Source organism: Tiliqua scincoides, chromosome 9 (assembly GCF_035046505.1).
Source record: "Tiliqua scincoides isolate rTilSci1 chromosome 9, rTilSci1.hap2, whole genome shotgun sequence".
NCBI classification, from domain to species: Eukaryota; Metazoa; Chordata; class Lepidosauria; order Squamata; family Scincidae; genus Tiliqua; species Tiliqua scincoides.
This window is the reverse complement of record NC_089829.1, coordinates 4,576,306-4,591,145: the sequence shown is the minus strand read 5'-3', so window position 1 is coordinate 4,591,145 and position 14,840 is coordinate 4,576,306. Positions and strand designations below refer to the sequence as shown.

General features: G+C 47.8%; 1 protein-coding gene across 2 annotated transcripts in view; it reads left to right on the top strand.

Moving 5' to 3' along the window:
• PIK3CD (phosphatidylinositol-4,5-bisphosphate 3-kinase catalytic subunit delta) overlaps positions 1 to 14,840 on the top strand; it is a 30,361-nt gene that overhangs the window by 12,506 nt on the left and 3,015 nt on the right. For both annotated transcript variants that reach the window (XM_066636868.1, XM_066636869.1), the window contains 13 exons: positions 908 to 1,057; positions 2,141 to 2,230; positions 3,157 to 3,378; positions 5,308 to 5,404; positions 6,870 to 7,000; positions 7,685 to 7,744; positions 8,288 to 8,455; positions 10,049 to 10,170; positions 11,368 to 11,511; positions 11,764 to 11,863; positions 13,006 to 13,184; positions 13,831 to 13,940; positions 14,665 to 14,743. In XM_066636868.1, coding sequence (XP_066492965.1) covers positions 908 to 1,057; positions 2,141 to 2,230; positions 3,157 to 3,378; positions 5,308 to 5,404; positions 6,870 to 7,000; positions 7,685 to 7,744; positions 8,288 to 8,455; positions 10,049 to 10,170; positions 11,368 to 11,511; positions 11,764 to 11,863; positions 13,006 to 13,184; positions 13,831 to 13,940; positions 14,665 to 14,743 — 1,652 coding nt within the window. The remainder of the gene's footprint in view (positions 1 to 907; positions 1,058 to 2,140; positions 2,231 to 3,156; positions 3,379 to 5,307; positions 5,405 to 6,869; positions 7,001 to 7,684; positions 7,745 to 8,287; positions 8,456 to 10,048; positions 10,171 to 11,367; positions 11,512 to 11,763; positions 11,864 to 13,005; positions 13,185 to 13,830; positions 13,941 to 14,664; positions 14,744 to 14,840) is intronic.

The window sequence follows — 14,840 nt, the reverse complement described above, 5'->3', positions numbered from 1 at the left end:
GGTTGAAAATCACTGATCTAAATAGACAATAGAAGCAAAGGAAGGAGTGAGAAATGACACTGGAGAAAAAATGAGGAATTGAGTGACCAACAACACAATCGTATGCATGTGTCCTTGGACGTAAGTCCCACTTAATTCAGTGGGTCTTACTCCCACGTAAGTGTACAAGAATTGCAATCTGCAGGAAACCACATCCAAATCGAGCTGTTTCTTGGAAACAGTTCGCTTATTTTTCAGACTTTTTCCTTAGGGGCTAGAAACTTGAACATCAAAAAGAGGAGGCAAAAACTCCCCAAGATTTTGCTACAATTATTGCATTCTTCCTTTTGAGGCCATAATCTTGACCACCAACCTGCCTCACTGGTCCGAGTTGCTGGACTGACTCTCTAAGAACATAAGAACAGCCCCACTGGATCAGGCCATAGGCCCATCTAATCCAGCTTCCTGTATCTCACAGCGGCCCACCAAATGCCCCAGGGAGCACACCAGATAACAAGAGACCTGCATCCTGGTGCCCTCCCTTGCATCTGACTTAGCCCATTTCTAAAATCAGGAGGCTGCACATCCACATCAATGGCTTGTAACCCATAATGGATTTTTCCTCCAGAAACTTGTCCAATCCCCTTTTAAAGGCATCCAGGCCAGATGCCGTCACCACATCCTGTGGCAAGGAGTTTCACAGACCGACCACACGCTGAGTAAAGAAATATTTTCTTTTGTCTGCCTAACCCTCCCAACACTCAATTTTAGTGGATGTCCCCTGGTTCTGGTGTTATGTGAGGGTGTAAAGAGCATCTCTCTCTATCCACTTTATCCTTCCCGTGCATAATTTTGTATGTCTCAGTCATGTTCCCCCTCTCCTTGTGTGCATTTTCCATACCTGATCCTGCTCCGCCTGTCTCCACAGTACATCCGTGACTGCCTGCACCACGGCTCTCTGCCCCACCTCACCATGGTCCACTCCTCTTCCATTGTGGCGATGCGGGAGGAGCAGACCGATGGGATCACTCAGTCCCCAAAAGGATGCAACAAACCTCCACCTGTCCCAAAGAAAAAGGTAAGGCTGCAAATGACCCCGGAGTGGCTCCACATCAGCTAATAAGCAAACAAGGGTGTGCCCAGGCACTGTGTATGTCTTTTTGTATCCCCCTCCCTATCCCCACAAGTAACTGTGTGATGTTTCTGCCCCATATGCTGTTTGCCAGCTTGTGGTTTTGGTTTCTTGTCTTTTTCCCCATTTTGGAAGGAATGAGCGTCTACTCGGGGAAACCCCCTCCTGTTCAGCTTCCTCTTCTGCATTTGAAATTGTGAATGTATCAAGTTTCTAGTCCATATGGAGTCTTGGTTGCTATTAATGGTTTTAGGTTTGGTTTTGGGGTATTTTGTGTCCAAAAGAACCAAATGATACTGGCCTTTCAGAAAGCAAGTAATTTTCTCTTAAAGTTATGGATCCCCATCACTCAAGTAGCACCACCTATTGGGGGGAGGCTATTATTAGCACCAACTTTGTCCTTCATGACCACATCAGAATTTGATGCAGCCCAGGAGTAGTGTGGTGTAGTGGTTAGGGGTGTCAGACAACACCCATGTTCAAATCCTTGCACAGCTGCTATTACCCAGGGTTGTTTGAGGATAGAATGAGGGGGCATAATTTGTAACTCACTGCTGCCCTGAACTCTTTGGAATAAGGGCAAGATACAAGTACAAAAATGTTTAATTTGCCTGGGCGGCCTTGTGGTTAATGTCTTAGATCGGTGTTATGCCGGAGATTTAATCCACTAGTTCCATGAATGCAGTTATCTTAATTTTCTTCCACCTGCAGTCCATTGGAGAGATTCAGTACTGGTTACCAGTGTACATAATCTTACACTCTGTTTTTTCAAATGGCATATTAAAAGTTTGTGCACATCCTTGCAACTGGAGAGGGGGAATTGCTTTTCCTTGCAGCAAAAGAATTGTGCAGACGCTGTCAAAATAAATTCTGGTTCTTGGTGTAATTTCCAGCAAAAGCTGCTTTGAAAAGTTGTCACTGAAAAGTGATGTAAAAATATTCGTAGTACTTCTGTGTCCATATTTTAGCTCTGTTGATGCATAAGCTGGTAGCTGTTGACCTCTTCCCCCCTTCTTCTCCCCCCACTAGCCAACCTCTGTGTCTTTGTGGTCCCTTCAACAGCAGTTCTACGTGGACTTGCTGCAAGGCAGTAAAGTGAATGCAGATGAGAGGATGAAGGTGAGTCGTCTCTCCCCCCTCCCCACCAGCCGCCTTCTCCAGCATCAGAGTTGTTTACTGCTGGCGGGTGTGTGAAACCAAACCGAACCCAAGCCAGAAGTCACATGGCCATTGCCCTTGCAACCCACCTTCTTCCCTCCGAGGCTGTTTCATTCAGCTTTAACCGGGCTGCCGAAATGTCTACAGGAAGAGGGAGGGGGAGCCTCAAGGGGGCTCGGCAAGAAGGTGGCTGCCGTTTCTTAGAAATTTCAAGCCACATGCGGGCGGTCGTGTCCCTGAACGCTCCCCAGCATTGCCTGAGTCCCTTTAATGGAGAAAGGGAGCACTGCATGAGTCCCTTTAATGAAGAAAAGAGTCACAGTCTTCCTTTTTCTTGCTGAGGGCCATTTTAAGATTTCTGGGTGCCCCAAACCCCCAATGTAGCATCAAGGGCCAGACCGTCTGGACATGTTAAAGCAGCATCCAGCAGGCGGAGGGATGGGCTGCTGCAGCTGCTCCTGTCCTCCCCTCCATCGTCCAGTAAGCTGCAGGGATGCAGCACCCACAGCGGACAGAGTTTTCCTGCACACCCCACTGCAGCCCTGGGGCAAAGGAGGTTCTCCTCCCTCTCCTGTTCAGTTTCTGGGCAGATGGTGTGGAGGGCAGTTGGCTTGCACCTGTGCACGTGCGCACAGAGAAGGGGTGCCAGTCGGGTTTGTTCCCCAGATGCACCACCCCTGACCAATCAACTTCAGTCATGGCTGAGCGTCACAGATTGCCCTTGACTCGGACTCGGACCAAAGTGCTGCCTGGCATGGAGGGTTCAGGCCTGTCTTCCAGGTCCAGGGCACCTCCCTCGGCCTTCTCTGTTCCTGCTGCCTGTTAACTCTTTCCAGGCTGTGGTTGATTCTGCTCTTGCCCACCTTTTCGATGCCCTTCCTTTGCAGCTTGTGGTCCAGGCCGGCCTGTACCACGGCCACGAGATGCTGTGCAAGATGGTCTCCAGTTCCGAAGTCGGCGTGTGCTCAGAGCCTGTTTGGGGGCAGAGGCTGGAGTTTGACATCAACGTCTGTGACCTGCCCCGCATGGCCCGGCTCTGCCTGGCCCTCTACTCGGTAGTGGAGAGAGCGAAAAAGGCCAGATCCACCAAGAAGAAATCAAAGAAAGCCGTAAGTCTTCTTTGCTGTGTCCCTTTTCTCAGAGATCTGTTTTCAGGCTTTGCTTTTAATTTGTTCGCCGCTTTGTGGATGATGAATATATGTGTTGGCATCCTTCAGTCTTGGAAGACTATGGTGTCACACTCTGAATGGTGGTTCTGGAACAGAGTGTCCTCTCCAGTGTGCGAAGCCTGGGTAAAGCAGGTATGGAGGATAGACTGTTTCCCATGCAGCAAATCCCCCCTCTCCACGTCGCTGAAATGGTCCAATGGAAAGGCAGAGGCCAATACGGTTAGTTCCAGCGACGTCGCAGGAGTTGCCAGAACGTGACTGTGTTCAGCCATGAACTGCCTCAGGGACTCCGGCTCCGGATTTTGCCTCCAGGTTGACTCCTGAAGCCTCTTCCATAACTGGATGTAGCCACAAGGCAGTGGAAGTTTGGGATCAGAGTTTTCCTTCTCTCAGATGAGCTGCCTTCCCAGGCTGACGAGTCCCATCTACCCGGTGGCTGTTTAGTCGCCTCTTACGACAAGTACAGCCAAACTGAGGGCCTATTCTATCCCCAGCCCCCAGGGGAATAAATAAATAAATAAATTAAGTAAATAAATTAGGCCTGTGTTAGGGTGGAATCTACCAGGCAACAGAATGAGGTGGTGGAGCCCTGCAGAGGCAGAGTGGAATGTACCACCACATGCGGGGTGTGTATGTGCAGAAGTGGATGATACCTTTTCAAAAATATCATTCATATGTAATTTCCTGCAGAAGAAAAGCAGAAGGGCAAGGTTTAGCTTGCAGCTTCCCTCCTGCTCTGCCTGGTTTATCCTCACGGGGAACATTTGAGGCTTTCTGTTGCATTTTGGACATGTGGGTGGGGGGGTAGTACTCAAAATGTGGCAACGCCCTCAGTTGCAGGCTACCAAGGAGTCTGGCTCACTGGCCAATTTGTTCTGCTGTAGGTCAGGCCGGTGGTCTTCAGCTTGCAAGAGCTGAGACCCACCTCAGACCCCCAGCCTGCAATTTGCGACCCATTCGGTTCAGTGGGGCCGACTCCCAAGAAAGCAGGTACAGGATTGCAGCCTGAGTCGTCCAGATGCCGCCGGTCTCTCTTTTGGGCATGTCCCAAGTCCGTTGCGATCCCTTGCGAAATGAAAACAAAATCCAGGAATGCAAACGGTTGCTGCAATTTGATCTGGGCAGTCCTGCCAGTCCTGCCTGGGCAGTCCAGAGGTGTAGCTGATCCGAGAAAATGCAAAACAAAACAGGGGCCTTGACAGGAGCTGAGCCAAGAGCCTGCTCCCTTCTCCTCTTTCCTGTGCCCTGCTTGCTGAGTCATGCAGCAGCTATTTTCCCTGCTTCCTGAGAAGATGCTGAGTCACCTGCTCGTGGCCCTGACTGACCAAGTATCTCATCTTTTTTTTTTTTCTTTCCTTTGCTGGATCAGCAGCTCAGCTTCTCACCTGGTTTTGATGGAGGTCATTTCTGATCACGTTTCTAGGAAGTGTAACTGTTTTGCATTGAAGGGAGAAAGCAGGGACGTGAAGTAATCCTGTGTGTGTGTTTGTGTTTCTTGAACGTGTAATGGAAAGAAAAAAAACAGAGACCAGGGCGCTTGTGGCCAGGCTGAGCTCTGGGGCCTGTTTGTCATGTAAACAGGTTTATTGCCGTTTAACCGTCCCCTCCAAGGATCTGGACTGCTTAGCATAGTGGCTAGCGACACAAGCCTATGCACGTCTGCTCTGAATGAAGCCCCGTTGTGTTCAGTGGGGCTTACTCCCTTTTGGTTGTTTTTATGGCTCAATAAAAAAATAATATGGGAGCTGGAACTGCTTACCCTCCTAGTGTAAATTTTCTGCGGATCCAGTGGTTGCACAGTCCTAACATTTAGTTTTCATGTTTCATGTGCATAAACTATCTTGCATTTTCATTCCCCCCCCTTCACAGGACTGCCCAATTGCGTGGGTCAATGTCATGCTGTTTGACTACCGAGACCAGCTGAAGACGGGCGAATGTTGTCTACCTATGTGGTCGTCCTTTCCAGGTGGGATAGACATCTACCCGCCACTGGGGAAGCAAGGGAGTCTAGTTCAGGGGTGCCCAAACCCCAGCCCTGGGGCCACTTGCAGACCTCGAGGACTCCCAATCCAACCTGTGGGAAGCCCCCGGTCTCCAATGAGCCTCTGGCCCTCTGGAGACTTGCTGGGGCCCGCGCTGGCCTAACACAACTGCTCTCAGCGTGGCGGCCAACTGTTCAACCTCTCACGTGAGCTGTGGGATGAGGACTCCCTCCTCTGCTTGCTGTTTCACGTCTGTGATGCAGCAGCAGCAGCAAAGGAAAGGCCGGCCTTGCTTTGTGCAAGGCCTTTTATAGGCCTTGAGCTATTGCAAGTCCTTCATTCATTCATACAAGTTCAATCTCTAATATATTCATTTATGTAAATTTATTCAAATTTGAAATGTAAATTCTTTTTTCCAGGCCCCTGACACAGTGTCAGAGAGATGATGTGGCCCTCCTGCCAAAAAGTTTGGACACTCCTGGTCTAGTTCAATGGGAGTGATGTTGGCATTTTAAAACTAAGAACATAAGAAGAACCCCGCTCAGACCAAAGGCCCATCGAGTCTAATTTCCTGTATCCCACAGTGGCTTACCAGGCCTCATGGAGCGCGTAAGACTTGGTCTGTGGAACTCCTTGCCACAGGATGTGGTGCTGGCGTCTAGCCTAGACGCCTTTAAAAGGGGATTGGACAAGTTTCTGGAGGAAAAATCCATTACGGGGTACAAGCCATGATGTGTATGCGCAACCTCCTGATTTTAGAAATGGGCTATGTCAGAATGCCAGATGCAAGGGAGGGCACCAGGATGAGGTCTCTTGTTATCTGGTGTGCTCTCTGGGGCATTTGGTGGGGCCACTGTGAGATACAGGAAGCTGGACTAGATGGGCCTATGGCCTGATCCAGTGGGGCTGTTCTTATGTTCTTAACTACAATTCCCAGGAAGCCTTGCAGGTCTCTTGTTATCTGGTGTGCTCCCTGGGGCATTTGGTGGGGCCGCCATGAGATCCAGGAAGCTGGACTAGATGGGCCTATGGCCTTATCCAGTGGGGCTGTTCTTATGTTCTTATCCTGTTGGCACTTCCTTTCACTTGGCATTCAGAGTCAGGTTACCTGCAAACATTACTATAAAGAATGGAAATATAGGTCTGGTACTGAAAGGATATTCTGTACATCATGCCGTTTCAGTGTTGGACCTGGGGATGGCTAATGTCCAGTGACCAGATTGGGCTTCCTGAATCATTTACCCTGACTCCTTGAACGCTAACCAGAGTGCAGTTAAAAGCTGGGCCAGGTTACACAATTGCATGGCAAAACCTTTCAAGTTGGGAGCGGGAGATTTTGCTCTTCTTGCCCCTCTCTGTGTCGGGAGGGTTTTGTATTGATCCGTTCTGTGTCGAGGCTGGCGGGCACCAGCCTTGTGATCTAGCCTCACCCCCAGTTTTGTGTTGCAGATGAGAAAGGAGAGCTCTTGAACCCGATGGGCACCGTCCGGACCAACCCTAACACAGAAAGTGCCGCAGCCCTATTCATCCGCTTCCCCAGCATTTCACTGTACCCGGTGTACTATCCAACTTTCGAACAGGTAAAAAAGGCAGCTCTGGTCCCAGACTAGCCCATTTGCCATCCAAGTAGAACGGGCGCCCAATTTTTGATAGAGGCTGCCTGTTTTGAGCAAGTCTGTGTTACCAGTTGAGTTACCCTTTCCTCTACGGAGCCTCAGAAGGTGCGTGTGAAAATATGGCATTCCCACCAAAGAACAAACATTTGTATCCTGGGCACATCAGTTCCTTGAAGTATGCTCAGAAATAAGCAAGAGACCTGCCTGCCTTGCTGCTTGTTGGGATAATCAGTCCGACGCATTTGTGGTCCCCGGGTGGCTGGTTTGGGAGGATTCAAACTGTAGGAATGTGGACTTCATTGTTTGACTTGGAAAGATTTAGCGCATTCTCTGTGGAGCATAACTTGCTTGGAGCTGGGGCAACACTGGAAAAATCTGCTTTCCCCCACCTTTGTATCCTGGTAGTCTTTGAGAACTGGGTGGAGCAGCAGTGGAAAAACATACAATTCACATGAGGGTGGATGTAGCGTCATGACTCGCAGCGCAATCCTAGGCATGCCTACTCAGAAATAAAGCCCCATTGAGTTCTGCCTGAAGCCTTGGGAAACAGTTGCTAGTTTGACCACCTGAGTTGGAAAAAAATCACCTTTGGTAATTTGTATTGTGTTTGTACACCATTGTTCAGCTTCTGGGTTTGTTGCATTTCAGGTTTTGGAGCAAGGAAAGAATGGCAAAGATCCTCGGAATGTGGTTGAGGATCCAGAAGAGGTAAGTGTGGAGTCTGCTGTGGAACCTCTTATTGCACCTGTCAAAGCTGGTTTCCAGCATTCTGGCACACTCCAAGGTGACCTATGGTCAGTCTATGGTCAGTCTGTGCCACTGGGGGCAAGCTTGACTCTGTGGCTGAAGGGACTGTGTGGGAGCAGAGAGCAGGCTGGAGCTCCACCCTCCCCCAATGAAATCCCTTTCTCCAACATATCTGGATAGTTTCTGTTCTCCCTATAGACAAAGCAAGGTTTTTAGAGGCAGTGTTGTAGGGAGGGCAAAAATTGCCCTCCCCTGTGGAAATAGGTTGCCCAGCACTTGTCGGCAGAGATCTCACACTGGGGCAAGCAGGCAATGCATCTCTGATGTGAGGTGAGGCAATGCGTCTCCTTGCCCAGAGTAAAAGTTACCCTGCAGCCTGACTTGCAAATCCTCCTTGCCACACTCACGCCTGACATGTGTGGGCTTCATGCTGTCGATCATTTTGCTAGTTGGTTAATGAACGGTTTTTAAAGCCTTTGCTCTTGTGTACTGGCCATGCCACAGAAGCAACAGCTGAGGGAGATCCTGGAACGCAGGTCCCACACGGAGCTCTACGAGCATGAGAAGGACTTGGTGTGGAAGATGAGGCATCAGATCCGGGATCAGTTCCCAGGAGCCCTGGCAAAGCTGCTGGTCGTAACTAAGTGGAACAAGCGTGAAGATGTTGCTCAGGTGAGAGGTCTCTGTTTGGACCCAAGAGACAAACTGGGAGACCGAGTCCATGTGTGTTCAAGCCTTTTGCAGCTATGAGGTCTGGTTGGTTGGTTGGCAACCTTCAGTCTCGAAAGACTATGGTATAAGTCTACAGCACCTGGTATTCTCAGGCGGTCTCCCATCCAAGTACTAACCAGGCCTGACCCTGCTTAGCTTCCGAGGTCAGACAAGATCGGGAGATAGTGTTCAGTACAGGGAGATGGTTGGCAACCTTCAGTCTGGAAAGACTATGGTATAAACCGACAGCACCCGGTATTCCCAGGCGGTCTCCCATCCAAGTACTAACCAGGCCTGACCCTGCTTAGCTTCCGAGGTCAGACAAGATCGGGAGATAGTGTTCAGTACAGGGAGATGGTTGGCAACCTTCAGTCTGGAAAGACTATGGTATAAGCCTACAGCACCCGGTATTCCCAGGCAGTCTCCCATCCAAGTACTAACCAAGCCTGACCCTGCTTAGCTTCCAAGATCAGACAAGATCAGGCAAACTTGCTTTTGTCTCACTATGGGTGGAATCGTAACCCCTTTCCAGCACTGGCACAGCGGTGTCAATGGGACATGTGCTGCATCCTGCAGTTGGGTGTCACTCAAGGAGGCTTCCTCAAAGTAAGGGAATACCTTGTAAGGGTATTACAAGGGAATACCAAGTTCCCTTACCTCGGAGTTGCATTGCGCTTCTGTCAGTGCTAGAAAGCACTGACATAAGGGGTTAGGATTGCGCCTTAAGCCTCCACTCTTGCCCTGGGGACTACACAAAGGAGGAGCTCTTAAGGCCTGTAGGGAGAAGCAGGTCCCCCATTTTGTTTTCCTTGCTCCTGGGAACAGAAATGCAACAGATCTTGTCTGTAGCCTTCACTTACATAGTTTTTTAGCTTCTCGATACAGTGAACCCTCAATCTAATAGACCTCGATTTAAAAGACTTTGGAAACAACAGGTGCCTTTTGCCTGATTAAAAACTAATGCTCTACATTTCGTACATGTGTGTCTGCACAGACTTCTGTGCATTCAGATTAAATGGGCTTCCAGCATTAACAGATGCTTCTTCTACATCCACCCCCATTAGTCCATTAAATCAGGGGTTCTCCGTAGTTAGATTCTTAGTGCATCACCAGAGGCAGACTTTCTTCAAAGGCTTGGATAAATATAAAGAGAAGAGGTTGCTCAATATTTTCCATTATATCCAAGTTGAACCTCCATATCCAAGAGCTGTATACTGTTTGAACATCAGGTGGTAGGGAACAGGAAAGGCCTAGCTTTTGGGTTCTCCATGTAATCATGAAGGCATCTTTCTGACTGTTGCTGGGAGCTGAATACTGGGGTAAGTGGACCCCAAGTGGGCTTAGACAAGTTTGTTTATTTGTATTTTTCATATTTCTATACCCCCCCTTCCTCCAAGGCGCTCCTTCCTTCCTTTTGTCCTCACAACAACCCTGTGAGGTAGGTGAGGCTGAGAGAAAGTGACTAGCCCAAGGTCACCCAGGAAGCTTCATGACTGAGCGAGAATTCATGAAGAAGAGATCCAGTCTCCAACCATTCTTGTCCCTTCTTTACAGATGATCCACTTACTACAGTCTTGGCCAGAACTGCCAGTCCTCAACGCCCTGGAGCTGCTGGACTTTAGCTTTCCGGACCGCTATGTGGGCTCGTTCACAGTCAACTCATTGAAAAAGTTGACGTGAGTAATACACAAATGGCAGGGTGGGGGCAGAAGTGGAGTGCGTGGCGTTCTGCCAAAAAAACAGAATGTGAGATTCAGGCCTGATTCTGTGTGTGATGTTATTTGCCTGAATAATCATCCAATCTGAGACTGTAAATTCCTTGGGGCAGAGAACTAACATCTGTTGCTCTGTGCATGGTACTGTATAGCTAAGATAACTGAAGAGGAGTTTGTGGTGGTGATGTGTGGGCATCTGGCCCCCAGATTGAAACAGCAGCAAACAATTACTACAATGAAGTGAAAACGTCTTTGGGGATTTTTGACCACATTCTGCAAGTTTCGATTCTCCTAGTGTGCCACCCTCACATAGGTAAGGCATTGTCAAAAGCATGTAGTCACTGACTAAAAACAACACGTAGTACTAAGAAACAGAGTCGTAGTCTGCTACATTTAGAACTAAAAATTATGCTACTGGTAAAGACTTTAAACTCAAACTACCCCCCAGCTAAAGGTCTCCTAAAACACCAACACCCAGGTGGTTCAAGTTAAAAAGCCAGAGTAAATGGGATGGTGGTTATAACACATGTGAGGGCCAAACGTTAGGAGAATTTAAACTTGCTGAATCGGGTCAAAAATCACAAAAGAACTTTTTACTTCAGGATAACCCTGACTACTAAAACCTCAGTTCCTAAATTACTATATATTGTTGTTTCTGAGTGTGCAAAGCATTTCCTGTGCCTTATCTTGATGTAGATAACAGCTCTGCAAGGTAGAGCAGTGTTATTCTCCCCATACTGTAGATGGGGAAGACTGAGGCCGAGGGGAAGTGGCTTGCCTAAGGCCACCTTGTGAGTTCATGGCGGAGGTGAGATTTGAACCAGGGAAGCTCTGATTCACAGCTCAGTTTCTATGTCAGCTCTAAATGACAGTTCTCGCTCCTTCCCCATTTTTTTTTTAATGAGAGGGAAGATGGCTGTAGCTCAGTGGCTGAACTCCTGCTTTGCATGCAGGAAGTTCCAAGTTCAACCACCAGCAACTTCAAGTCAGGTAGAGAAAAACATCCTCTTTGGGATGCTGCCAGTCTGTTTTGACAGTACTGAGTTAAGTGGGCCAAGGGCTGGGCTCAACGGACAGCGTCTTGTGTTCCCTAAGAGCTAGAGACATTTATTCAGAACTCAGACCCAGGCAGCTCACTCTTTCACTCTTCTCCTCCAGGGATGATGAATTGTTCCAGTACCTTCTGCAGCTTGTCCAGGTGCTCAAGTACGAATCTTATCTAGACTGTGAATTAACCAAGTTCCTACTGGACAGAGCCTTATCCAACCGCAAAATAGGTCACTTCTTGTTCTGGCACCTTCGGTAAGAGAGAGGCATGCGGTGCGGGGGCCAATGGGCAATCGGAGAACTTGTCATGGCAGATCCGAAGCTGGGATCAAACCTCATGTCACAGGTTTCCTTGGGCTCCTGTAGTTCTGCACAGTGGTGTGGGTCAGTTAGCAAATTTACTCTCAGACCTCTGATTCCTTTTCCTACTTACATAAGCTGGACTAGATGGGCCTTTGACCTGATCCAGAGGGGCTCTTCTTACATTCTCTTCCTCCTTCTCTTTAGGTCGGAAATGCACGTCCCGTCTGTCTCCTTAAGGTTTGGCCTGATTCTGGAGGCCTACTGCAGAGGAAGCAGCAATCACATGAAAGCCCTGATGAAGCAGGTAAGGGGCTGGTGATTCGTCCCAAAAGTGCCCCTACAACCTACAGGTTGAGTTTCATTATTTGCAAAGGTTCTGTTCCCAGAACAGCAAAAATTGCATTAAAGCAAATCCATTTAAAAAACCATGTCCCTTTGCTAGGCGATTTAAAAAACAGAGTCATTAGGTCAGTGATGTAAAACAGAGTCATTAGGTCAGTGATTTTCAAACCTTTTTCATCTCACTGACAAGGCACTAAAATGTTCAAGGGACACCACCAGGTTTTTGACAAGGCACACCATGTTGCTGGTGGGAGCGCACATCTCCCTTTGGCCCTATTAACAAATGACCTTCCCCCAAATTCCTGTGGCACACCTATGAACCACTCGTGGCACACCAGTGTGCCACGGCACAGTGGTTGAAAATGGCTGCATTAGGTAGACAATCCATCAATCTTGCCAGGTGCTTAGAAAGGCTTCACTCAGAGATAGCAACCCCTCCCTTCACCCAGAGCAAAATGATTATCTTTCTTTCATGTGCTCAGCGGGAAGGGAAGGGTCGCTTGCCTTGGAGTGAAGCTGGAGCCTGGAGAGAGAATGACTGATGAATTGTCAGGTGGCTGCCCTCTCTCACATTAACTATTAACTAGGCTATTAATTAACTAGGCTATTGTTAAACGACTTTTTTCCTTCAATTTAAAGGGCCATTCTCTCATTATGTTGAGATAAAACCAAAGGTAAAAATTATCCATGAATAAGGTTATACCTGTAGTTTCGTACCCGGAGCTTTACTTCATTCCAATCTGAGTTGCAAGGCCTGGAGGGAATATACCATGCACCTAAAATTCTGCACCAGTGATGAAAGAACCAGATACATAATAATCCGAAATGTGGGCATCATTTGGAAAGTTCAGAGAATCACAGATTTGGAAGGGTCTTTGAGGTCATCTAATCCAACCCTCTGCCTCAGTGTTCAATCTAGAATGTTAAATTGAGCGATGGCCAGATTGGCTATCTGTTTTGATTTGAGCAAATGATCTAAGAAAGGAATGGGGACATCAGCCAACTCTCCTATAGGAATATTTTTTTCCCCATGTATAGTGGAGTCTTCTTTTTTATGTGGAATTTTCTTCAGCTAACGTTTTACAATTCTGATGCTGGATCCAGGGTGAGGCCCTCAACAAGTTGAAGGCTTTGAATGACATCATCAAAACCAGTGCCCAGAAGAATACCAAACCTCAGACGAAGGAGTTCATGCTCACCTGCATGCGGCAGGAGACCTACCTGGAGGCCCTTTCCAACCTCCAGTCCCCCTTGAATCCCAGCATCATTCTGGCAAAAGTCAGGTAAGTCAAGAATCGAAGCCTCAATGGTCTGGACCCAGTTCTAGAAACTTCTCCAGCCCTGAAGAATCCACTTCAGCTATTATGGCTCAATAGCCAATGATCAAGGATAGATCTGTAGAATTCTCTAACTCTCTCTATGATCCCTTATGCTGGATCAGACCCAAGTAGTTCAACATTCTGTTTCCCAGAGTGACCAGGAAGTCCACAAGTACAAATGAATTTGACTGTGTTCATTTAGTGATTTATGCAATGCTAATTTTATTATTGTTGGTCTCATGTCATTGATGGTGCTTTACCAGAATGAGGAAAGAGTCCCTGATTCCAAAGGCCTTACAGTCTAGAAAACACACAGAGGGAGACTTTATCATTTCTGTGTGCAGAATATGCTGCTCCTTGACATAAGGGTTTTTCGAAGCACAAAAAGGGTTTTTGGCGTCCCATCTTACTCTAGACACTGTAACAAGGATTTTGATTGTGTCCTGCAATGCGGCCCCCAGGGTGGGTTTCAGAGAATGAATGGAACGCAAAGTAGTTGACAAGCAAAATGTCTGGAATGTCAAATTCAAAAGGCAGTCCATAAATGTGTGTTGCTGTAGTTGTGTGATGCCGCTGCCACTCAGAGATCTGTGCTGGTGTCTTGTTCTAGCGTGGACCTGTGCACCTTCATGGACTCCAAGATGAAGCCGCTCTGGGTCGTCTTCAATACTGACGAGACGGAGGGTAGCCCTGTAGGTGTCATTTTCAAGAATGGCGATGGTAAGAAAGTGCTCTTTGCTCCCCTGGGCAGGGGATCCAACTCTTGTACAGATATTATCAATTAAAATTAGATACTATTGCTGTAAGCCGAGACAGCTTTGCAAGTTAGTTAGACTTCTGCTTGTTCAGAACTCAGTCTCACAGTGGCACGAGCTCTTCCCTCTTTCATCTTCAGAACTTTCAGGGAGGAAAGTGTTCTTCCAGTGGCCTCTGTCCTGATTCCCCCCACACAGTGCATCAGCAACCCTGAAATGCTGAGTGCCAAGCTGTCATCGCCCTCTGGTGGCCACCCCAAGAACACCCAAGGGCAAATGGTCTTCAGCAGTGGTTCTCAAACTTTTAGCACCCGGACCCACTTTTTAGAATGAGAATCTGTCAGGACTCACCGGAAGTGATGTCATGACCAGAAGTGACATCATCAAGCAGGAAAATCTTTTTAACAATCCTAGGCTGCAATCATGCCCACACTTACCCAGGAGTAAGTCCCATTTACTATCATTGTTTAAAGCATATACATAGTAGCCCAGTGTTTCTCAAATTGTGGGTTGGGACTCACTAAGTGGGTTGCAAGCCAATTTCAGGTGGGTCCCCATTTATTTTAATATTTTATTTTTAATATCTTAAGATGTGCTGCTACCCTGGTCTTCAGGATAAACTCTGGTGAGATGGAGAAAGGGGAACAGAGTGTATGGTTAAACTGTTCAAATCCATCTAAATTTTTCAGATCTTCGCCAGGACATGTTGACCCTGCAGATGATCCAGCTGATGGATATTCTATGGAAGAAGGAGGGTCTAGACCTCAGGTGAGTCACCTTATCACAGTTGGGGAGGCCATCGGCAACTAGCAGCCCAAGTGTCAAATTAGTTATTTATAAAAGAACTTCTGGCTCCTGCCTTTAC